At 59.1% G+C, this 23055-nt stretch overlaps 1 protein-coding gene across 4 annotated transcripts; it reads left to right on the top strand.

Moving 5' to 3' along the window:
* Positions 1 to 976: 976 nt before the first annotated feature.
* LINGO3 (leucine rich repeat and Ig domain containing 3) lies at positions 977 to 23019 on the top strand. 4 transcript variants are annotated; one of them, XM_077979048.1, is made up of 3 exons: positions 1007 to 1137; positions 14089 to 14255; positions 17922 to 23019. In XM_077979048.1, the coding sequence occupies exon 3, from the start codon at positions 17968 to 17970 to the stop codon at positions 19744 to 19746; it is 1779 nt and encodes a 592-aa protein (XP_077835174.1). In that variant the 5' UTR covers positions 1007 to 1137; positions 14089 to 14255; positions 17922 to 17967; the 3' UTR covers positions 19747 to 23019. The 4 variants fall into 4 exon arrangements, with proteins under 4 accessions (XP_077835173.1, XP_077835174.1, XP_077835175.1 ...); XM_077979049.1 differs by lacking the exon at positions 1007 to 1137 and adding an exon at positions 9285 to 9412; XM_077979047.1 differs by lacking the exon at positions 14089 to 14255 and having other exon boundaries at positions 977 to 1137.
* The last annotated feature ends 36 nt before the right edge of the window (positions 23020 to 23055 follow it).

Raw genomic sequence — 23055 nt, 5'->3', positions numbered from 1 at the left:
AAGGCACACTGGGGAACAAGCCCGTTAGACAAACAGAGGCTCCAAGCTGCTCCACAGAGGGATGGAGAGAAAGGCCGTCCAAGCTGGCCACAGTGAAGGCAAGGGCCTGGGACTGGAGGGACTTGGCCTGTTTGAGGAAGGCTGAAGGGGTGGAGCCCGGGAAAGAGGGAGTGAGGACAGGCGAGGGGGAGAGGCAGTGTGGCAGACCAAACAGTGCAGGCGGCCGGGCAGTGGCTCACGCCTATCATCCCAGCACTTTGGGAGGCTAGGGTGGGTGGATCACCTGAGGTCAGGAGTTTGAGACCAGCCTGGCCAACATGGTGAAAACCGAGCTGTACTAAAAATACAAAAATTAGCTGGGTATGGTGGCGGGAGCCTGTAATCCCAGCTACTCCAGAGGCTGAGGCAGGAGAATGGTTTGAACCCAAGAGGCAGAGGTTGCAGTGTGCCAAGATGGCACCACTGTACTCCAGCCTGAGCGACAGAGCAAGACTCCATCTCAAGAAAAAAAGAAATAAAGAAAAAACGAAATCCTAACGTAGATGGGATGCACACGGGACCCTCACGGCAATAGGGAACCATGGCAGGTTCTGGAGCCCAGCGGCTAAGCTTCCTCTGAGGGGCTTCCTCCGAGGGCAACATAAGGAATGGGCCTGGAGGGCTGGGCTGTGGCAGGTGTTCAGGTGCAGATGGTGGCGGCCTGGACTAGGGTTGGGGGACGGTGGGCAAAGGAGGCGATGGCAGCTTCCAGAAGATTCCACACGGAACAACCTGCTGCACTTGGGGTGCCCCTGCGTTTATTGCACGGCCATCTCCGCAGGCGCACCCGGGCACAGGGGGTCCTCGGACACGAAGCGCGCAGGGTGCTCACGGAGGGGTTACGCACCTGCCCTCCCAGCGCCCCCGCACCTGCGCCCACGTGGCCTCGCACACCTGCGGCCCCAACCGCCGAGCACGCGGCCCAGCGCAGCCCCCGCGCGCCCCCGCCAGGCGCGCCGAGGAGACCGGCGGGCGGGTGCGCGCGACGGCGGCGCGCACGGCGGAGCCCGGGAGGCGGCGGCGGCGGCAGCTGCTCGTGTCGGCTCCGGGCGGCCCCCGCGCCGCAGCCCGCGCCGTGTCCGCGGCGGAGCCGCCCAGGTGAGTGGCCGAGCCGGGGCCCGGCGTGGGGCGCACCCGCAGGCCTGGGGACCCCGCACCTGCACCCTGCGCCCCTGCCGCCCGAAGCCCCCAACCCGCGACCCCATCCTCAGCCAGGGAAAATTGCCCCGCGCACCCCTCCCGGGCGCATCGCTGCTTGCCAGGCCCCCGACGCTCCCCCTGGAAACTTTGGGGGCGAACTCCCCACCCTGGGGTCCCCCCGCCCCTCCCCTGGGGCGCCAAGGAGCGCAGAACCGGGTGGGCATCTCCCCGGAGCAGTGGGGACGCTGGGAGGATGCGCTCCTCTCCAGGAGGAGATGAACGGGGGACTGGTTGGGTCTGGGATGTGGGGAACGTCCGAATAGAGCCTGCAGCCCGCGCCTTCCTGCCTGTCTCTCCCGAGCCGGGTCTGGTCCAGCCTCGGGGTGCGGAGCTGGAAGACGCACAGGGTGTCTGGGGTCCGCACCGGAGCCTGCTCCGTCCCTTAAGCTGACGGCCCAGCCTGGCGGGGAGGGACCTAGGGGCACAGGGCTGAGTCCCCTGCTCTGGGGGCCTGCGTCTGAATAGCACCAGAAATGGTAGGGGCTTCTCTCTGTGCCCTGAGGCTGGGCCTGGGTGCCCCCACCTCCCGGGCCTCTGGGGCCTGGCCAGCGGAGGCCTTGAACCCCATTCAACAAGTTTTGGGGAGCAGCACCTTTCGCCTTGGTCCGGGCACAAGAAAAGCCCCGCGTCCTTACACTGGAGACCACCTTATAACTGGGTTTCTCAACGTGTGCTTGGGGCACTAATGGTGCCGGTGTCCCGGCCCCCCCAGTTCTGAGGAGTCAGAACTTCTGAGGTGATGGGCCCCAGAAGCTGTATTCTAGCGGGCAGTCCCTGGCTAATCCATGGACGCAGTGAGGCTGCAGACACCCTTGCTCTGGCGGGGGTGGGGACCGGGCGTCTGCTGTGCAGTGGTATTCGCAGAGGGACGATCTGGGGCTTGGCTGGGGGGAACCTTCAGGGACAACAGAGCTGTGAGAACCAGAGCAACCCAGGAGGGCTCCCTGCAAGTGGCGTGGAGAGGATGGAGAAGGTGTGAGGTGTGAGTAGTCAGGTGGAGGACGCAGGCTGGAAACAGGTTCAGGGAGGGTGGCGCTGGCTTTATCAGGAGGCTGGTGCGGGGTGGGCTGCCGGGACATGGCCTTACCCTGGCGCCTCTCCCAGCCGAAGAGGCAGCCATCGTCGGAGACAGGATCTGAGCGGGAAGAACCCATGGACTTCCCCTGTAGACCCAGCTCCTGTCCCCACCTGGATGATATGGGGTGGCAGGAAGGCCGGGCAGTGGGATGGGGGCTTAGGAGAGTTCAACTCAGCCTTCCCTGCCCTGTCTGTCCAGTCGCCACCAGTGACTTCTGGCAAATGACGTCCCCTCTCTCAGATTCACCCCACACAGGATTAAATGAGATGCTGCCCACCTCGGCTGTGGCGTGCTGCCGCCATAAAACAGATGCTCAGGGCCCTTCCTGGCCCCCCTCAGACTCAGCCATCCACCCCCAGGGTAAGCTGGGACCTGAAGGTGCCTTGCTGAGTGGGAACAGAAGGCAGTTTGATGTCTCTTCCCACAGCACTGTCATTCCCCGGCACCCCCTGAGTCACTACCTCGTCACCAGGTAGAGAGCCTCTCGAAGAACTCTGCGAGCAAAGTTTGCCCCGGGTGGGCCCCGTCGAGCCGCCCACCACCGCATGTCAATCTCGGGCCTCCAAAGAGCGCCCTCCACCCTCTAGGGGAGAGCTGGGATTTTGTGGGTAGGAGCTGGCGTCAGACTCAGGTTCAAATGCTGACTGTCTGCAGCTAAGTGATGCGGTGAGCTGGGGCCCACTCTGACCCTCAGTCTCCTTCTCTCCAAAATGAACTTTATTATTCCCCCCCCCCCGTCAGGGCTGGGCTAGTGGGTGAAGTGGCCGGTGTAGACAGTGGGTGCTCCAAAACTGGTTCCAGATCTAGAGGCCCCCGCCTGCAGAGAGCAGTCCACGGCCCCCCGTGTACAAGCTGGGAAGGAAAGTGGGTCGGTAGGCCCCCAGCCCCTCGAGGGGTTGACGGGGACTAACAGCAGATGGAAGCTAATTAGGGCTTAATGAATTGTCATGGATGAAGCCCCGGGAGGGCCTGGATCTAGGACAGAGGATGCAGGGGTCCTGGGAGACCGGCAGCGTGTCCCCAAAAGCAGACCTTGGAGGGACGCGTGTTGTGAAGGGCTGGGCCCCCTCCTCCCATATCTGTCTTAGAAGCTCGAATGGGGATCGCATCCAGACCACACTCCTCTTACTCCCACCACCCCGGTTGTGGTAGGGGGCAGAGAGGGGGAGATGCAGGTCGCTGTGGGCCTGGGGACAGAGGGGGCCGCTACCAAGCATCTCACCCCTGCCGCCTCTGGGTTTGGTCAGCCTCCAGGAAGAGAAGGCCTTTCTCGAGGCAGATGTCAGCATCCCTTGCCCTGGGCGGGGACTGGAGGGAGGATGTATTTGAGGTAACCTTGCAAGAGGGCCGAGGGGAAGAGCCCTGCTCAGAATAAAGGAGGTGGATTGGAAGGGCTTCGGGACTTGGCCAGGAGCCGAGGAAGGGAGCTGCCCATCCCACCAGGCACCAAGCAGGTGGGGCCGCCTCTGTTCTAGGAAGGGACCCCAGCCACTCCCAGCCACACCCTGCCTTCTCCTTGGGCTAAGAGCTTCCAGGATCATGAGTCCAGGATCCGTATCTAAGGACAGCTGGGGATACAGGGAAGAGAGGCCTCCATTGCCCAGGTCCTGCCGTGGGGGGCAGTTTTTGGGAGGGGGTCCCCAAGGCCGGTGCCTGCACTGTGGTCGCTGCAGATCTCAGACCCCAAGGAGAGGTCAATGTCCCCCGCCTTACATGCCCCAGAAGGCAGGTGCACAGATCCCGGAGGCCTCGAGCGACCTCCCTCTTCAAGACTGCAATGACCCCGATGAGTTCCGGCTGCTGTGACAGCAGTGGCTGAGAACCACACACATTTATCATCTGACCGTTCTGGAGGCCAGAGTCCAAAATGGACCTCACTGGCATCAAACCAGGGCATAAGGCTGGGTGCGGTGGCTCACGCCCGTAATCCCAGCACTTTGGGAGGCCGAGGCGGGTGGATCACCTGAGGTCAGGAGTTTGAGAACAGCCTGGCCAATATAGTGAAACTCCATCTCTACTAAAAATACAAAAAATTAGCTGGGCGTGATGGTGGGCGCCTGTAGTTCCAGCTACTTGGGAGGCTGAGGCAAGAGAATCACTTGAACCTGGGAGGCAGAGGTTGCAGTGAGCCGAGATTGTGCCACTGCACTCCAGCCTGGGTGATAGAGTGAGACTCTGTCTAAAAAAAAAAACCAAAAAAAAACAGGACATGGGCAAGGCTGGGCCCTCCTGCGCACTGCAGGCGAAAATCCGGTTCCTGCCTTTCCCAGTGCCCAGAGGCACCCGCATCCCTTGGCTCAGGGCCCCACCCTCTCCCTTCATAGCCTCAGTGCAGCCTCTTCCAATCTGTCTCTGACTTGCACCCTCCTGCCTCCTCTCGTGAGGACCCTGTGAGGATGTTGGGCCTCCGGATGATCCGGGATGATCTCCTGATCTCACAATTCTTACTTAATCCCATCTGCAGAGGCCCTTTTTCCATGTAAGGTGGCTTTATCTGCAGTTCCGGGGATTAGAACGGGCTGGCCGTGGGGAGGCCTTCATTCTGCCAACCCCATTCTGCCAACCCCAAGCCCCCCTTCCCTGTTTATTTTCTCCCATACCATGGCCCGCCGTGTGACAGCTGGCTTTCCTTGTTTCTTCTGTTTCTCGCCCATAAACAGAATGCAGGGATTTGTCTGTTTTGTTCACTGCTGTTTCTCTTAAAAGCAGTGCCTGGCACACAGGTATTGTAGTTAAGTGCTTGTTGAATGAATGAATGATTGATAATGAATGAATGAATCCTTGTTGAATGAACGAATGAATGCTTGTTGAAAGAATGATTGTTGAAAGAAGGAATGAATGTTTGTTGGATGAATGCTTGTTGAATGAATGAATGGATTGTTGAATGAATGAATGATTGTTGAATAAATGAATGAATGCTTGTGAATGCTTGTTGAATGAACGAATGAGGTGAACACATGGCCAGGAGCAGACCAGGGCCTAGGACTTGGGGCTCCTGACCCCAGCCGGCACTCAGTGGAGACTTCCCTGGAAGGAACCTCCTCACCCGACCTCTCACTCGCTCATTCCGGGGAGATGACTGGGAACCCTGCGGTTCCCTTTTGCAGAAGAGGAAACTGAGGCTCAGAGACTTCGATGTCTCTGCCCAAGGCGGTCGGTGGCCGATTCAGGTGGGGACCCCTGAGTTCTTGTCCTGGCTCTGGAGTGGACAAGGGACCGTTGGTTCAGCACCTGGTGTTCAGTTCAGCCTCCCCATGCTCCGTCGTTGGCCACAGCTCTGCGTGTGGGTGACGGGGTGCAGAGGGAGGTAGTAGCGCCCTGCTCTCTCAAGATGGAGGTGCGGCCGAGAGTCCAGACTTTCCAGGTTTGTGGGAGGCAGGGCGACCCGGGGTTGGACCGTGCAGAGCTGGACGCACCTTCCAACTGCAACCCAGATCTCACCATGTTCTTGCTCCTTATTCTCCCATGGCTCCCCATTGCCTGTGGACGCAAGTCCAGACACCTCCCTGAGGGTTCAGTGCCCGGGGCAGTTTTGCCATTGCCAGCCAGGGCTCCCACCCCACCAAGCGCAGACACACCCCCGGCCAGCATCGCCCCTTGCCTTGCTGTACCCCGCTGACCCCGGCTCCCCATCAAGGTCTCAGCCCAGAGGGCTCTTCCCTGGGCCCATCGAACACAGCCACAGCCCGGAACAGAGCCCCCCACAGCTCCCTACTGGCTCCCCTCCTCAGCACTTTTTTCGGACGATCTGCCCATTCGCTGGGCTGCGCGATGCTCCCCTGTTTGTGCCCCCAACTTGACGTTCAGGGAAAGGCCGGTCCCTGGAGGCCACAGACGATCTGATTGCATTGATGGGAGAGGTCCAGGACAGGCCAATCCGCAGAGGCAGGAAGCAGACGTGTGCGGGCCCGGGCTGGGGAGGGGCTGGGAGTGACTGCTGAAGGGAAGGGGGCTTCCCTTTGGGGGCGATGGAATGTTCTGGAACCAGAGGTGCCGGCGGACGATCTGTGAATGTGCTAGAAGGCGTTGAATGGAACATTTGTAACAGGGCGTGGATGTGCAGCGCACAGGCTGTGATGCTGCGGGTGTCTGCGTGGAGGCTGCCCTGCCTCCAGCACCCGCGCAGCACCGGGCACATGCTGGGGCTTAGAAGGAGGACCAGAGGGCCGGGCGCGGTGGCTCAAGCCTGTAATCCCAGCACTTTGGGAGGCCGAGACGGGTGGATCACGAGGTCAGGAGATCGAGACCATCCTGGCTAACACGGTGAAACCCCGTCTCTACTAAGAAATACAAAAACCTAGCCGGGCGCGGTGGCGGGCACCTGTAGTCCCAGCTACTGGGGAGGCTGAGGCAGGAGAATGGCGTGAACCCGGGGGGCGGAGCTTGCAGTGAGCTGAGATCCGGCCACTGCACTCCAGCCTGGGGGACAGAGCGAGACTCCGTCTCAAAAAAAAAAAAAAAAAAAAAAGAAGGAGGACCAGAGTCCTGGGTGCGATCGCATGGCAGGGGCCAGCACACGGACCAGCCCCACCTGTTGAGGACAGACCCCCACTCCCGTCCACCACCGCCAACGCAGTCCCTGCCACCGGCCCGGCCCCCCTGCCAAAGGCCTCTGCGGCCTCGGCTGCGGCTGGTTGTGCATGGTAATGAGGCTCTGTCCTTGAAACAGGAGTCCTCCCTCCACAGGGGTCGACGCCGCGCTCCCCCAGACTCCCGAGGCCGGGCAGCAGAGCTCACCAAGCCCACCACCAGAGCGGAGGACCCTGCAGGGGCAGACGGGCCATCCGGGCTTGGTGGGACGTGCCCCTTGCTCGGGAGGGGAGGCAGGAAGGTTCTCGGTGGCCAGCCCCAGCTCCAGCTTCACGCCTGTGGACGGCGGAGCGCAGAGCTGAGGAGGTGACGTCACCCGAGGACACAGCTGTTCTCACCTCCGTGGCGTTTATTACCAGCTGATGTGACATACACTGATTTCACGGTGTCACCCGCACCAGAATGTAAGCTCCTTAAGGACAGGGGGCCGGGTGCGGTGGCTCACACCTGTCATCCCAGCACTTTGGGAGGCCGGGGCGGGTGGATCACCTGAGATCAGGAGTTCGAGACCAGCCTGGGCTACATGGCAAAACCCCGTCTCTACTAAAAATCAAAAAATTAGCCAGGTGCGGTGGCGCATGTCTGTAATCCCCGCTACTTGGGAGACTGAGGCAGGAGAATCACTTTAACCCAGGAGGCGGAGGTTGCAGTGAGCCGAGATTGTGCCATTGCAGTCCAGCCTGGGTGACCGAGTGAGACTCTGTCTCAAAAAAAAAAAAAAAGAAAAGAAAAGAAAAGAAAAGAAAAAAAAACACAAATAAATAAATAAAAATAAAAGGACGGGGATTTTCTGGCCTCTGTTCTCTGTTGTGTTTCCAGTTCATGGAAGGGCAACTGGTACCTTTTCCTTTCCTTTCCTTTTCTTTTCTTTTCTTTTCTTTTCTTTCTTTTCTTTTCTCTTTTCTTCTTTTCTTTTTTTTTTTTTTTTTTTTTTTTTTTTTTCTGAGACGGAGTCTTGCTCTGTCACCCAGGCTGGAGTGCAGTGGCCGGATCTCAGCTCACTGCAAGCTCCGCCTCCCGGGTTTACGCCATTCTCCTGCCTCAGCCTCCCGAGTAGCTGGGACTACAGGCGCCCGCCACCTCGCCCGGCTAGTTTTTTGTATTTTTTAGTAGAGACGGGGTTTCACCGTGTTAGCCGGGATCGTCTCTCGATCTCCTGACCTCGTGATCCGCCCGTCTCGGCCTCCCAAAGTGCTGGGATTACAGGCTTGAGCCACCGCGCCCGGCCTTTTTTTTTTTTTTTGAGACGGAGTCTCGCTGTGTCTCCCAGGCTGGAGTGCAGTGGCGCGATCTCGGCTCGCTGCAAGCTCCGCCTCCCGGGTTCACGCCATTCTCCTGCCTCAGCCTCCCGAGTAGCTGGGACTACAGGTGCCCGCCACCACATCCGGCTAATTTTTTGCATTTTTGGTAGAGACAGGGTTTCATCGTGTTAGCCAGGATGGTCTCAATCTCCTGACCTCGTGATCCGCCCGCCTCGGCCTCCCAAAGTGCTGGGTCGTCCATGTCTCTTAAACATCTGCTAGTCTGGGGCCTGGGCTCGGGGACGCTGCAGCTTTTGTGATGGGGCCGTCCGGCAGGCGTGGAGCTCCCAGATGCCTCCTGGCTCGGCCAGGCTGGCACGAGATGGGCAGGAGTCAGGTCCCATGGGGCGTGAGGTCCCCCCGAAACCCTAGCAGAACCACGGGAGGAAAACAGGGTGTGTAGGCCTGGGGTCGCATCTTGTACCTGCTTCCTGCCTGCTGTGTGGCCCTGAGGACGTTGCCGTCCCTCTCTGGCTCTCCACCTCCCCGTGTAAAACAGGCTGAATCACCCTGGCTCCTCCTGGGGCATGAACTAGAGGCGGGCTGTGTGCCAGCATCCTCTACAGCAAGAACTCACTCGGGGAGGTTCTGCCCTGCAGGGGACTCTGAGTCGTGTCCAGGGACATTTGTGCCTGTCACGACTGGGAAGGGGGTGCTCCTGGCTTGGAGTGGGTGGAGGCCAGGGATGCTGCTCAGCACCCTGCAGTGCCCAGGACAGAGAATCATCCACATGAGATGTCCATGGTGCCAAGAGAGACCTGCATTAATTATTTAAATTTTTTAAAAAATGCTAAATCTGTCCCCTGCTCACACCAGACACCAGGATCAACTCCCAAAAGGGCAGACGGTGTAAAGCAGGGGGTCCCCAGCTCCTGGGATTCACCTCCTCTCTCCCTCCTACTCAGGCATGGATTTCAATGTGTGCAGCGTCCTGGGACCTCAGCAGGGCTGAGGATGGTGGGCTGCAGAGTCTCTTGGGGATCCGTGGAATCCCCTAACCTAGGGGGTCTGAACCAGGGTGATTCTGCTCCCAGGGGACATTTGGTAATGTCTGGGGACATCTGTGGTTGTCTCGACAGGGTGTGCTCCTGGCATGGAGCGGGTGGAGGCCAGGAACGCTGCTCAGCACCCTGCAGGGTCCAGGACAGCCCCACCCCAGAGAACGACCAGGCCCCCAACATTCACAGAGCCCAGAGAGGCCCAGGTTTGCAGGGGCTGGCCGGATCCACCCCCCATCCCATTTCCATTTGGCAGCTGGGAACACCGAGCCCAGAACGAGAGGAGCGTATTGAATGTGGGGGGCGAACCGGAGCCCGGCTGGAAGGAGGGGAGTTCGGGGTGGGGGACAGAGGCCTGGCAGTGGTGGGAGACCCAGGGCAAGGGAGGAGTCTGGCCTGTGGGAGAGGAAGGGTGGAACTGAGGTTGGCTCCGTGTGGCCGGGGTGACGCTGGGGCTCTGTGAGTCGCCCTGGGAGACGTCAGGGATGGGGCTGGGTCCCTGGGTGGCAGTTCAGGTGACCAGAACACACCATCGGGAGGTGTCTGTGAACAGATGGGGTTTCCATGCTGGGACGGCGGAAGGCGATGCTCCAGGTGGGTGGCCGTTTCCTGGGAGAGGAGTGGTCCGAGGGACCTGTGAGGGTGCAGACAGAGAGCCCTCAAAGTGTTGCCTCCCCCAGGGCTGCAGCCTGAGGACAAGGGAGGGGACAGAGGCTCCTAAAGAATCAGCCTGGTGGTCGGGTGCGGTGGCTCACACCTGTCATACTAGCACTTTGGGAGGCCGAGGCAGGCGGATCACCTGAGCTCAGGAGGTCCAGACCAGGCTGGCCAACAGGGTGAAATCATCTCTATTAAAAACACAAAACTAGGCCGGGCGCGTGGCTCAAGCCTGTAATCCCAGCACTTTGGGAGGCCGAGACGGGAGGATCACGAGGTCAGGAGATCGAGGCCATCCTGGCTAACACGGTGAAACCCCGTCTCTACTAAAAAATACAAAAAACTAGCTGGGTGAGGCGGCAGGCGCCTGTAGTCCCAACTACTTGGGAGGCTGAAGCAGGAGAATGGCGTAAACCCGGGAGGCGGAGCTTGCAGTGAGCTGAGATCCGGCCGCTGCACTCCAGCCTGGGCGACAGAGCGAGACTCCATCCCAAAAAAAAAAAACAAAACACAAAACTTAGCCAGGTGTGGTGGCGGGCCCCTGTAATCCCAGCTACTCAGGAGGCTGAGGCAGGAGACTCGCTTGAACCCGGGAGGCGGAGGCTGCAGTGAGCCAAGTTCGCACCACTGCACTCCAGCCGGGACCACAGAGTGAGACTCTGACTCAATTAAAAAAAAAAAAATCAGCCTGTCTGCGCAGCCTGCTGTGACCGCGGCACAGTCCTGCCCCACAGCCTTTGCCCCACGGTGCCCTCCGCCTGGTCTGCCCTTCCTGACGCTGTCTGAGCCGTGACTTTCTCGTCTCTCTTATTTATTTATTTAGAGACAGTCCCGCTCTGCCACCCAGGCTGGAGTGCAGTGGCGCGATCTTGGCTCATCGCAACCTCCATCTCCTGGGTTCAAGTGATTCTTCTGCCTCAGCCTCCCGAGTAGCTGGGATTACAGGCGCCCACCACCATGCCAGACTAATTTTTGTACTTTTAGTAGAGACGGGGTTTCGCCATGTTGTCCAGGCTGGTCTCAAACTCCTGACCTCAAGTGATCCGCCCGCCTCGGCCTCCCAAAGTGCTGGGATGACAGGCATGAGCCATCACTCTTGGCCTACAAAAATTTTCAGTATTAGCCAGGCATGGTGTTGTACGGCTGTAGTTCCAGTTTCGTGGGAGGCTGAGGCAGGAGGATCACTTGAGCCTAAGAGGTCGAGGCTGCAGTGAGCTATGATCGCACCACTGCACTCTAGCCTGGCAACAGAGTGAGATCCTGTCTCAAATAAACAAAGAAAAGCAGTGGGGGTCCTGGCTTTCTAACCCCATCCTACCTAAGGCCCCGGGCTCCAGGGTGAGAAAACCGACCCAGAAAGGTTCACCCCCTGCTCAGAGTACCCAGCCCCTTCCTCACCTGAGATCGGCAAGAGTTGAGGGAGCTCTCTGGCATCTTGGCTGAAGACCCCCGCAGCCCTCCACCCAAGAGACACCCCCCTGCAAGAGACCAGGGAGGCCGGCCAGGCACAGTGGCTCAAGCCTATAATCCCAGCACTTTGGGAGGCCAAGGCGGGCGGATCACAAGGTCAGGAGATCGAGACCATCCCGGCTAACACAGTGAAACCCCATCTCTACTAAAAAAAAAAATACAAAAAATTAGCCGGACATGGTGGCGGGCACCTCTAGTCCTAGCTACTCGGGAGGCTGAGGCAGGAGAATGGCGTGAACCCAGGAGGCGGAGCTTGCAGTGAGCCGAGATCACGCCACTGCATTCCAGCCTGGGCGACAGAGCAAGACTCCATCCCAAAAAATAAAAATAAAAAGAGACCAGGGAGACCAACCAGATGCGTTCAGGGCACACGGTGAGCAGAGGCAGGCCGTGTAGACAGAATCGAGTCTCCCAGGTCCCCTCTCCAGGAACCAGTTCTTGCTCCCAAGTTGGGGAGCACCAGATCCTTAGGGGACATGTCAGAAGCTTGAGTCCAGCCACCAGATCCCCCCTCCCGCCTCCCCAGCAACACCCCACAGAGGAAATTATAGGGTCAGGCCGTTGATGGGGGCAGTCAGGGTTGTAAAACTAGGTCACAGCTTGAGTGGCCCCTGCCGGGCGCGAGGGATCATCTGTCCTCTCATCCCAGGAGTAATTATAGAGCCAGAGCTTGGAGGGTGCCCCGGAGGGCTCTTCTGCCTGTGCCGTGACAGGCGCGGTCCAGAGAGGGTAGGTTTCTCAACAGAGGTCACACAGCTTATCCGAATTGAGGCCTCCCGCCGGCACTTCTGCCACTGGATCAGTGTGACTGTGACCTGGCGATTCCAGACCTGTCATCTCTCTAGGAAACTTCCTGATTTTGCCCTTATCTGTGCTTTGTGGGAACTGCTTTAAAAAAAAATTATTGGGCCGGGCATGGTGGCTCACGCCTGTAATCCCAGTACTTTGGGAGGCCGAGGCAGGCGGATCACAAGGTCAGGAGTTCGAGACCAGCCTGACCAATGTGGTGAAACCCCATCTCTACCAAAAATACAAAAATTAGCCAGACCTGGCAGCACGTGCTTGTAATCCCAGCTACTCGGGAGGCTGAGACAGAAGAATCGCTTGAACCCAGGAGGCAGAGGTTGCAGTGAGCTGACATCACACCACTACACCCCAGCCTGGGTGATAGAGCAAGATTCCATCTCACAAAAAAAAAAAAAAAAAAAAAAAAATTGGCGGGGCACAGTGGCTCACGCCTGTAATCCCAGCACTTTGGGAGGCCGAGGTGGGCGGATCACAAGGTCAGGAGACCAAGACCATCCTGGCTAAGACAGTGAAACCCCGTCTCTACTAAAAATAAAAAATTAGCTGGGCGTGGTGGCAGGCACCTGTAGTCCCAGCTACTCGGGAGGCTGAGGCAGGAGAATGGCGTGAACCCAGGAGGCGGAGCTTGCAGTGAGCCGAGATCACGTCACTGCACTCCAGCCTAGGTGACAGAGCAAGACTCTGTCTCAAAAAATAAATAAATAAATAAAAATAAATAAAACAGGGTCTTGCAGCCAGGCGGAGTGGCTCACACCTGTAATCCCAGCACTTTGAGTGGCCGAGGCGGATGGATCATTTGAAGTCAGGACTTCGAGACCAACCTGGATCACATGGTGAAACCCCGTCTCTACTAAAAATACAAAAATTAGCCGAGTGTGGTGGCGGGTGCCTATAACCCCAGCTACTCGGGAGGCCGAGGCAGGAGAATCACCTGAACCCAGGAGGTGGAGGCTGTAGTGAGCTGAGATCATGCCACTGCATTCCAGCCCAGGCGACAGAGCGAGACCCTGTCTCAAAAAAAGGAAAAAAAAAAAAAAAAGAACAAAGACAGGATCTCGCTGTGTTGCCCAATCTATGGCGCAGCAGTGCGATCTCAGCTCACTGCATCCTTGGACCTCCTGGGCTCCAGTGATCCCCCTGCCTCGGCCTCCTGAAGTGCTGGGATGACAGGCGTGAGCCACTGTGCCCGGCCTGTGGGCTGGGATGACAGGTGTGAGCCACCGCACCCAGCCCATGGGCAGGATTTCACCAGTGGTTTTATAAACACTGTGGAGTGGACAGTAAGGGGGGAGGTACGGGGCGGGGGACAGATAGTGCCATCACTGCCCTAGCGCTCTCGTCCCCTCCTGTGACACAGCCCCTGAGTGTGCTGTCAGCAGGGCGGCAGCTCGGGAGAGAATGACCTAGAAAAACAGCGCTGGGAGGGAGCTTGCTGGAGGGAAGGCTTGCCTTCCCTGTAAAATGTCCAGGTTGGGATTAAACACGATTCTGGGGAGCGGGGGAGGGGGCCATGCCCCCTCTCTCGCTCCCTCCCTCCCTCCCTCAAGTTCCCTATGTTCCTAAGCTGGGGGCAGGAGGACCAAGGCCTCCTGGAAACCAGAGACCCCTCGCTTTTCTCTCGGTGGGACCGCATTCTCGCCTGACACCTTCCTTCCTGCCAAGCTCCCTGCTGTTCCATGCGGCCTGTGAACACCCAGTTTTGGCATCTGTATATACGTGTCCGTGTCCACCTAAATCCAGAATTCAGTTTGGCGTTTCACTTTATGTATTTATTTATTCAGACGGAGTTTCCCCTCTTGTCACCCAGGCTGGAGTGCAGTGGCGCGATCTCGGCTCACCGCAACCTCTGCCTCCCGGGTTCAAGCGATTCTCCTGCCTCAGCCTCCCAAGGAGCTGGGATTACAGGTGCCCATCACCACGCCCGGCTAATTTTTGTATTTTTTTTTAGTAGAGACAGGGTTTCTCCATGTTGGTCAGGCTGCTCTCGAACTCCTGGCCTCAAGTGATCCGCCCGCCTCGGTCTCCCGAAGTTCCGGGATGACAGGCGTGAGCCACCGCCCCTGGCAAGAGGAGCTTCTTCTCTCACAGTTCTGGAGTCTGGAAGTCCAAGCTCAGGCACGTCCAACTTCCTTTGGGGGCTTTCGGGGAGACCCTTTCTGACTCTTCCAGCTTCCAGTGGTAGCTGGCCATCCCTGGTGTCACTTGACTTGCGGATGAATCACTCCGGTCTCTGCCTGTGTGGTGACTTGGCCTTCGCCTGTGTCTCTGTGTCCAAATTTCCCTCTTATGAAGACGCCAGTCATTGAATTAGGGCTCCCCCTACTCCTGCCTGACCTCATCTTAATGAATTACAGCTGCAAGATACAAACTGTCCTCACTTACGTACGATTCGTCTCTGACATTAAGCAGTCTCCCGGGGCTCCACGTCTGTTCGCTCTCCGCTTAAATTCTTGAAAGGCGCTGGGAAGGCAGGAGCTGCCTTCGCAGATATTTAGCAGATGAGGATCGACGGCCAATGGGAACCATGAAGAGACACAAGGCCTGGTTTGGGCCAAGGGGCCTGGGGGGATGCCTAGCGGGGCTCAGCTGCTAAGATGCCAAAAATAGCCGGCTGGCTGGCGGGCGAAGCAGCCAAGCGGAAGGGGCTGGGCAGTGCCACCTGGTAGCTCCAGCTCCGTCCTCCCGCTCCCCCCAACCCCACCTCCACCTGCCACCCCAGCCCCCAGAATCCGGGCTGCAGCCAAGAGGAGTTGGTAGGGGTGCAGCAGGCTCCCAGGAGAGATGGGAAGAGCCCAGGACGCACAGCCATCGGGACCCACGGAGCATTGATACCTGTTCCTCTGGGCCACCACGGCTCCATGCCATCTGCCCCCCACCCAGAGGCCCAGCTCCCCGCCCCGCTCCACCCTCTCCCTTAGCTTCTGCAGATGTCCGCCACACCTCAGGGCCCTTCCACTGGTTGTTCCCCCAGCCCACACACCCTCCCTCCAGAAATCCACGGGCTCTGTTCTGTTCAACTTTTGGGTCGGCCTGTTTCCTGCCAGAACAAGGCGCCGCAAACCCAGGGAGCTTAAAACAACCGAAACATACGCTCTCCCAGCTCTGGAGGCAGAAGTCCAAAATCAAGGTGTCCGCAGGGCTGGGGGCCCTCTGGAAGCTTCCGGTGAGCGTTCTTCCTGCCTCTCCCAGCTTCCCGGGGCTCTCAGCAATCCCTGGCTTGTGGCTGTGTCACCCTAGCCTCTACCTCCGTCTTCACACGGCTGTATTTCCCCTGTAAGGGGCTAGGTGTGTGGCCAAGTCTCCCTGTTGTAAGGACAGGAGTCGTTGGAAAAGGCTCACTGTAACCCACCACGGTCTCATCTAAACTTGAGTGCATCTGTAAAGACCCTGATTCCAAACGAGGTCCCGTGCACAGCGGGCACGGAGGGTAGGACTTGAACATACCTTTTTTTTCCCCCCCTTGAGACAGTCTCACTCTGTTGCCCAGGGGCTGGAGTGCAGTGGTGTGATCACGGCTCACTGAAGCCTCAACTCCTGGGATCAAGTGATCTTCCCACCCCAGACCCCCCCAGTTAGGACTATAGATGCACACCACCACGCCCAGCTGATTTTTGTACTTTTAGTTGAGACGGAGTTTCCCCATGTTGCCCAGGCTGGTCTCGAACTCCTGACCTCAGGTGATCCACCACCTCGGCCTCCCAAAGTGCTGGGATTACAGGTGTGAGCCACCGTGCCTGGCCTTGAACATATCTTTTGCAGGAACACAGTTCCACCCACAACAGGGTCTGAGATCAAATGTCATCTCCCTGTCTGTGGATGGGCCTGTCCTGGATATTTCATAGAAATGAGATCACACGGACGGGCGTGATGGCTCAAGCCTGTAATCCCCACACTTTGGGAGGTCAAGGCGGGTGGATCACTTAACATCAGGAGTTCAAGACAAGCCTGGCCAACACCGCGAAACCCAGTCTCTACTAAAAATACGAAAATTAGCTGGGTGTGGTGGCAGGCGCCTGTAGTCCCAGGTACTTGGGAGGCTGAGGCAGGAGAATGGCGTGAACCCAGGAGGTGGAGTTTGCAGTGAGCCAAGATCACAGCCACTGCACTCCAGCCTGAACAACAGAGCAAGACTCCGTCTTGAAAGAAAGAAAGAAAGAAAGAAAGAGAGAGAGAGAGAGAGAGAGAGAGAGGGAGGGAGGGAGGGAGGGAGGGAGAAAGGGAGGGAGAGAGGAAGGAAAGAGAGAGGGAGGGAGGGAAGGAAGGAAGGAAGGAGAAGGGGAGGGGAGGGAAGAAGGAAGGAGGGAGGGAGGGCAGGAAGGAAGGAAGGAAAGAGAGAGAGAAGAAAAGAAAGAAAGAAAAAGAAAGAAAAAGAAGGAGGGAGGGAAGGAAGGAAAGAGAAGGGGAGGGGAGGGAAGAAGGAAGGAGGGAGGGAGGGCGGGAAGGAAGGAAGGAAAGAGAAGAAAGAAAGAAAGAGAAAGGAAAGAAAAAGAAAGAAGAAAGAAAAGAGAAAGAAAGAAAAAGGAAGAAAGAAAGGGAAAAAGAGAAAGAAAGAGGATCACACAATGTGGCCTTTTGTCACATCTCTCACTGAGCATGGCATCCTCAAGGTGCATCCTCACCGTGGCCTGGGTCAGAGCCTGGCTCCCTTTGGTGGCTGAGTCGTGTTCGTGTGTGGCCGGCTGCACTGTGCTGAGCCATCCATTCCTTGGTGCACACTCCAGCCTTTCCCACTGTTTGGCGGTTACAGATGCGGCTGTGAATGTTCCCAGGTTTTCCGTGCACTGTGTGTTCCATTCTCTTGTGTGAAGACACCCAGGAGCGGACGGGCGCGGTGGCTCACACCTGTAATCCCAGCACTTTGGGAGGCCAAGGTGGGTGGATCACCTGAGGTCAGGAGTTTGAGACCAACCTGGCCAATATGGTGAAACCCCGTCTCTACTAAAAACACAAAAATTATCCAGGCGTGGTGGCGGGCACCTGTAATCCCAGCTATATGGGAGGCTGAGGCAGGAGAATCTCTTGAACCCGGGAGGTGGAGGTTTCAGTGAGCCGAGATCAAGCCACTGCACTCCAGCCTGGACGACAGAGCGAGACTCCATCTCAGAAAAACAAACAAGAAAAAACAAAACAAAACTCCAGGAGATAGGAATTGCAGCCACACGGTGGATCATCGTGCTGCTTTTTTTTTTTGGGGGGGGGTCTTCCTCTGTCCCTCTTGTCTCCCAGGCTGGAGCACAGTGGCACAATCACAACTCACTGTGGCCTTGACCCCCTGGGCTCTAGGAATCCTCCTGGCTCAGCCTCCTGAGTAGCTGGGACCACAGGTGCAGGCCACCATGCCTGGGTAAACTTCTTAATATTTCACAATTACTTGCAAACCAGCTAATTTTTATTATTATTATTATTTTTTGTAGAGACAGGGGTCTCACTGTGTTGCCCAGGCTGGAGTGCAGTGGCACGAGCATAGCTCACTGCAGCAGCCTCCACCTCCTGGGCCCAAGTGATCCTCCTGCCTCAGCCTCCTGAGTAACTGGGACCACAGGCCTACACCACCACATGCGGCTCATCTTTTATTTTTTTGCAGAGATGGGAGTCTTGCTATGTTGCGCAGGCTGCTCTGGAACTCTTGAACTCAAGCAATTATTCCATCTCAGCCTCCCAAAATGCTGGGATTACAGGCGCCAGCCGCTGTGCTGGGGCGGGTTAGGGGTGGGCTGGGTGCGGAGGCGCCGCGGAGGGGGACCCGGTTGCTAATGCTGCCCGCTCCTCGCCTGCCCGCAGGTGCGCAGGAGGATGGTGGCGCGGCCCTAGGCCCACGCTCCGCACCATGACCTGCTGGCTGTGCGTCCTGAGCCTGCCCCTGCTCCTGCTGCCTGCGGCACCGCCCCCGGCTGGAGGCTGCCCGGCCCGCTGCGAGTGCACCGCGCAGACCCGCGCCGTGGCCTGCACGCGCCGCCGCCTGACCGCCGTGCCCGAAGGCATCCCGGCCGAGACGCGCCTGCTGGAGCTCAGCCGCAACCGCATCCGCTGCCTGAACCCGGGCGACCTGGCCGCGCTGCCCGCGCTGGAGGAGCTGGACCTGAGCGAGAACGCCATCGCGCACGTGGAGCCCGGCGCCTTCGCCAACCTGCCGCGCCTGCGCGTCCTGCGTCTCCGTGGCAACCAGCTGAAGCTCATCCCGCCCGGGGTCTTCACGCGCCTGGACAACCTCACGTTGCTGGACCTGAGCGAGAACAAGCTGGTCATCCTGCTGGACTACACGTTCCAGGACCTGCACAGCCTGCGCCGGCTGGAGGTGGGTGACAACGACCTGGTGTTCATCTCGCGCCGCGCCTTCGCGGGGCTGCTGGCCCTGGAGGAGCTGACCCTGGAGCGCTGCAACCTCACGGCTCTGTCCGGGGAGTCGCTGGGCCACCTGCGCGGCCTGGGCGCCCTGCGGCTGCGCCACCTGGCCATCGCCGCCCTGGAGGACCAGAACTTCCGCAGGCTGCCCGGGCTGCTGCACCTGGAGATTGACAACTGGCCGCTGCTGGAGGAGGTGGCCGCAGGCAGCCTGAGGGGCCTGAACCTGACGTCGCTGTCAGTCACCCACACCAACATCACTGCGGTGCCGGCCGCCGCGCTGCGGCACCAGGCGCACCTCACCTGCCTCAATCTGTCGCACAACCCCATCAGCACGGTGCCGCGGGGGTCGTTCCGGGACCTGGTCCGCCTGCGCGAGCTGCACCTGGCCGGGGCCCTGCTGGCCGTGGTGGAGCCTCAGGCCTTCCTGGGCCTGCGCCAGATCCGCCTGCTCAACCTCTCCAACAACCTGCTCTCCACGTTGGAGGAGAGCACCTTCCACTCGGTGAACACGCTGGAGACGCTGCGCGTGGACGGGAACCCCCTGGCCTGCGACTGTCGCCTGCTGTGGATCGTGCAGCGTCGCAAGACCCTCAACTTCGACGGGCGGTTGCCGGCCTGCGCCACCCCGGCCGAGGTGCGCGGCGACGCGCTGAGAAACCTGCCGGACTCCGTGCTGTTCGAGTACTTCGTGTGCCGCAAACCCAAGATCCGGGAGCGGCGGCTGCAGCGCGTCATGGCCACCGCGGGCGAAGACGTCCGCTTCCTCTGCCGCGCCGAGGGCGAGCCGGCGCCCACGGTGGCCTGGGTGACCCCCCAGCACCGGCCAGTGACTGCCACCAGCGCAGGCCGGGCGCACGTGCTCCCCGGGGGGACGCTGGAGATCCAGGACGCGCGGCCGCAGGACAGCGGCACCTACACGTGCGTGGCCAGCAACGCGGGCGGCAACGACACGTACTTCGCCACGCTGACCGTGCGCCCCGAGCCGGCCGCCAACCGGACCCCGGGCGAGGCCCACAACGAGACGCTGGCGGCCCTGCGCGCGCCGCTGGACCTCACCACCATCCTGGTGTCCACCGCCATGGGCTGCATCACCTTCCTGGGCGTGGTCCTCTTCTGCTTCGTGCTGCTGTTCGTGTGGAGCCGCGGCCGCGGGCAGCACAAGAACAACTTCTCGGTAGAGTACTCCTTCCGCAAGGTGGATGGGCCGGCCGCCGCGGCGGGCCAGGGCGGCGCGCGCAAGTTCAACATGAAGATGATCTGAGGGGTCCCCAGGGGCGGGCCTTCCCCTCCCACCCCTCGCGGGCCGGCCGCTCGCGTGTCCACCTATGCATTTCCCGGAGGGGGCGGGGGTGGCTGCACGGCGGCTCCCCTGGGAGAACTTCCCCTTTTTTTTGTAGACGCCCAACCGCAGGACTGTTTTTCATCAGCATGCGTCTTTTTGCAGTTTCTCAAGCGTTTTCTAAAGGTTTCAACCCGTCTTCCTGTCCCTGCTATGGTGGCTGAGTTGGCGGTGGCGGTGCGGGCTGCAAGGTGGGGTGATGGGCTCCCATCTACCAACCTGGAATGACTGGGGGTGCTGAGAGACCCCAAGATCCTCAGGGCCCGCAATTCACACCCAGGAGGCACAAGTCTGCTGCCCCCAAGCCCTGGGCTTCCGCTCCCCCAGCCCTTTACACACAGATCACACCAGGGAGACGGTGGACACCCAAGACCCACAAAGGGCCCTACAGCCCCAAGGGGAGGGTGCGCAGAAAGTCTGCATTGCTCACACCTGGGCCTCCTGCACCTCACACCCAGAGACACACTCACACCTGGAACCCACACAGGTGAAACACACCTCACACCCAGCCGACACTAAAACCAGACCCGGGGCGCCAGAGCTGACCACAGGGGCAGGCAGGGCTCTCGTGAGAGCAAAGTTCTCACCTGGGACAGGCACAGCTCACACTTGAGACACAGCTCACACCTGGGATACAGCTCACACCTGGAACAGGCACAGCTCACACCCAGGACACACAGCTCACACCCAGGTCACAGCTCATACCCGGGACAGGCACAGCTCACACCCGGGACACATAGCTCACACCTGGAACACAGCTCACACCCAGAACACAGCTTACACCCGGACACACTCAGTTCACACTGGAACACACAGCTCACACCTGGGACATGCTCAGCTCACACCTGAGACTTTTCACACCTGGGACATGCTCAGCTCACACCTGAGACACAGTTCACACCTGGGACAGGCACAGCTCACACCCGGGACACAGTTCACACCCAGGACAGGCACAGCTCATGCCTGGGACATATAGCTCACACCTGGAACACAGCTCACACCCGAGACACAGCGCACACCTGGGACAAGTACAGCTCACACCCAGAACACACAGCTCACATCCGGGGCACACTCAGTTCACACTGGAACACACAGCTCACACCTGGGACATGCTCAGCTCACACCTGAGACATGCTCAGCTCACACCTGAGACACAGGCACAGCTCACACTGGAACACACAGCTCACACCTGGGACACACAGCTTACACCTGGGACATGCTCAGCTCACACCCGAGACACAGCTCACACCTGGGACAGGCACAGCTCACACCCAGAACACACAGCTCACACCCAGGACACACTCAGCTAACACCCAGGACATGCTCAGCTCACACCCAGAACACAGAGCTCACACCTGGGACACACACAGCTCACCACACCTGAGACACACACCTCACACCCAGCTGACACTAAAACCAGGCCCTGGGCACCAGAACTGACCACAGAGGCAGGCAGGGCTCTCGTGAGAGCACAGCTCACACCCGGGACATGCTCAGTTCACACCTGGGACAGGCACAACTCACAACTGAGACACAGCTCACACCTGGGACACACAGCCCACCCCAGCGCCTGCTCAGCTGAGCATCTCCCAGCCGACCTCAGGGCCTGGGCTCAGGTCTGCTGAGGACCCAGCACACGCAGCGGTTACAGTCAGGGGCCCCCACGCCCTGTCCTCCGTCCTCCCCACAGCCCAGCAGGGCTGTCCGCAAGGAGGAGCCATTGCCCCAGCCCTCCACCTCCCTCCGCTGCCACTTGCTTCTCAGAACAGTTGGCAAGAGAGGGCCACCCCACAAGGGAGAGGTAGCCACCCTGGCCCCGGCCCAGGACCATGGCTTCTGGGGTCCTGAGTGTCCCTCTAAATGGGTCTACTGGAGGGACCTTTGCCTCTAGGTACGCATTGACCCCTGAGCCAGCCTCAGACAAGCCCTGAGCGTGGCCCCATCATGCCCGGCTCTGCTGACTCATGGCTCAGGTGGGGAACAAGACCAAAGAGCACAGGGGGTTCCCGGGGAGTCCCTGCTATGTGCATTGCAGAGGCAGTGACAAGAACAAGGCCGAAACAAGGGCTTCACCCTGCAGGAAGGCCTGGACCCGGGTCCTTGGAAGAAGGTGATAGAAGAACATTGGTCTCTGCACCTGCAGTGGTTGGGCAGATCTAGGACCAAAGCTGGGGTCACAGGCTGACTGCAGCTCAGGTCAAGGAAAAGCTTCCCCGAAGTCACTGCCCTGTTGCTCTACAGATGGTGAGCTCCCCGTCACGGGGGGTAAACAAGGAGGAGCTGAGGTTTTGCAGAAGGATTCAGACACTAGACAGGGACCATAGGGACCATCTGTGACCTGGCCTCCTCATAGCCAATTTTTGCCCCTCCCCCTCCACATCCTCCAGAGGACAGTTAGGACATTGCTGGGGGCAGGGACAGGAACCATTGTTGGGCCAAAACCTCAGTCAGAAAGGGCTTGGCTGCCAACCGAGAGGTTAGGACAGACCCTCCAGGACTTTGCAGGAAGGGCTCAAAAGCAGCTCTGCTGCTGCCCAGCTGTACGATCTCAGCTGGTGACCGAAGATCACCTAGACCATCAGTGTCCTCATCTGTAAAATGGGTCTGAGGGTCAAACCTATTACCCTGTATTCAGAGGCCAGGCCTGCAGATGGGCCTGATGGCTTGACTTGGATCCTGGATCCCTCAAGACTGCTCTGAGATCAGTCAGAGAGAAACAGAGAGAAAGCCGGCTCAGCCCTGGAGGGTGTTTGAGCAAAGGTTTCAGACGGAGCTGCAAGGCGACGCCGGCCCATTCTCCCTGAGCTGTGGCCGGGAGGGCCCAGGCCTGCACCACGGTGTACAGACGGTCCAGGGGGCTCGACATGAGTGAGGGTGAAGTTCCTGTAACCCCAACCGCCACCCCTGAATTGGGCACAACCAATTATTTTCTTCGCACCTGCCTGACTCTGCTTACCATGACAACCCCAAGGGCCTCCCCAAAATTGATATCCAAGTGCCTTTAGCCTATCAAAGACAGGAGGGGGTGCATTCTCGGTCATGTTAGGGTTCACAGAGCATCTGTATATTAGGATTTCCCAGCCCCCTGAGCTCCCCACCCCATCCCAACATGAACCAAGACCCCTCAGTCCCCCACCCCTCATCCTGCTGTATTTGGTTCAAATCCAATAAAAATGGAACCGATTTAATAACAAACTTCAGATTTTGTTCTTACTCCCGTGGGAGCAACAG

This window comes from Macaca mulatta, chromosome 19, assembly GCF_049350105.2.
Source record: "Macaca mulatta isolate MMU2019108-1 chromosome 19, T2T-MMU8v2.0, whole genome shotgun sequence".
Classification (NCBI taxonomy): Eukaryota; Metazoa; Chordata; class Mammalia; order Primates; family Cercopithecidae; genus Macaca; species Macaca mulatta.
The sequence above is the reverse complement of the archived record's forward strand: the minus strand, read 5'-3'. Positions and strand labels throughout refer to the sequence as shown.

Bases quoted from the DNA above. Each gene is read 5' to 3' on its own strand.
- LINGO3 (XM_077979047.1), top strand. From the start codon at position 17,968: ATGACCTGCTGGCTGTGCGTCCTGAGCCTGCCCCTGCTCCTGCTGCCT.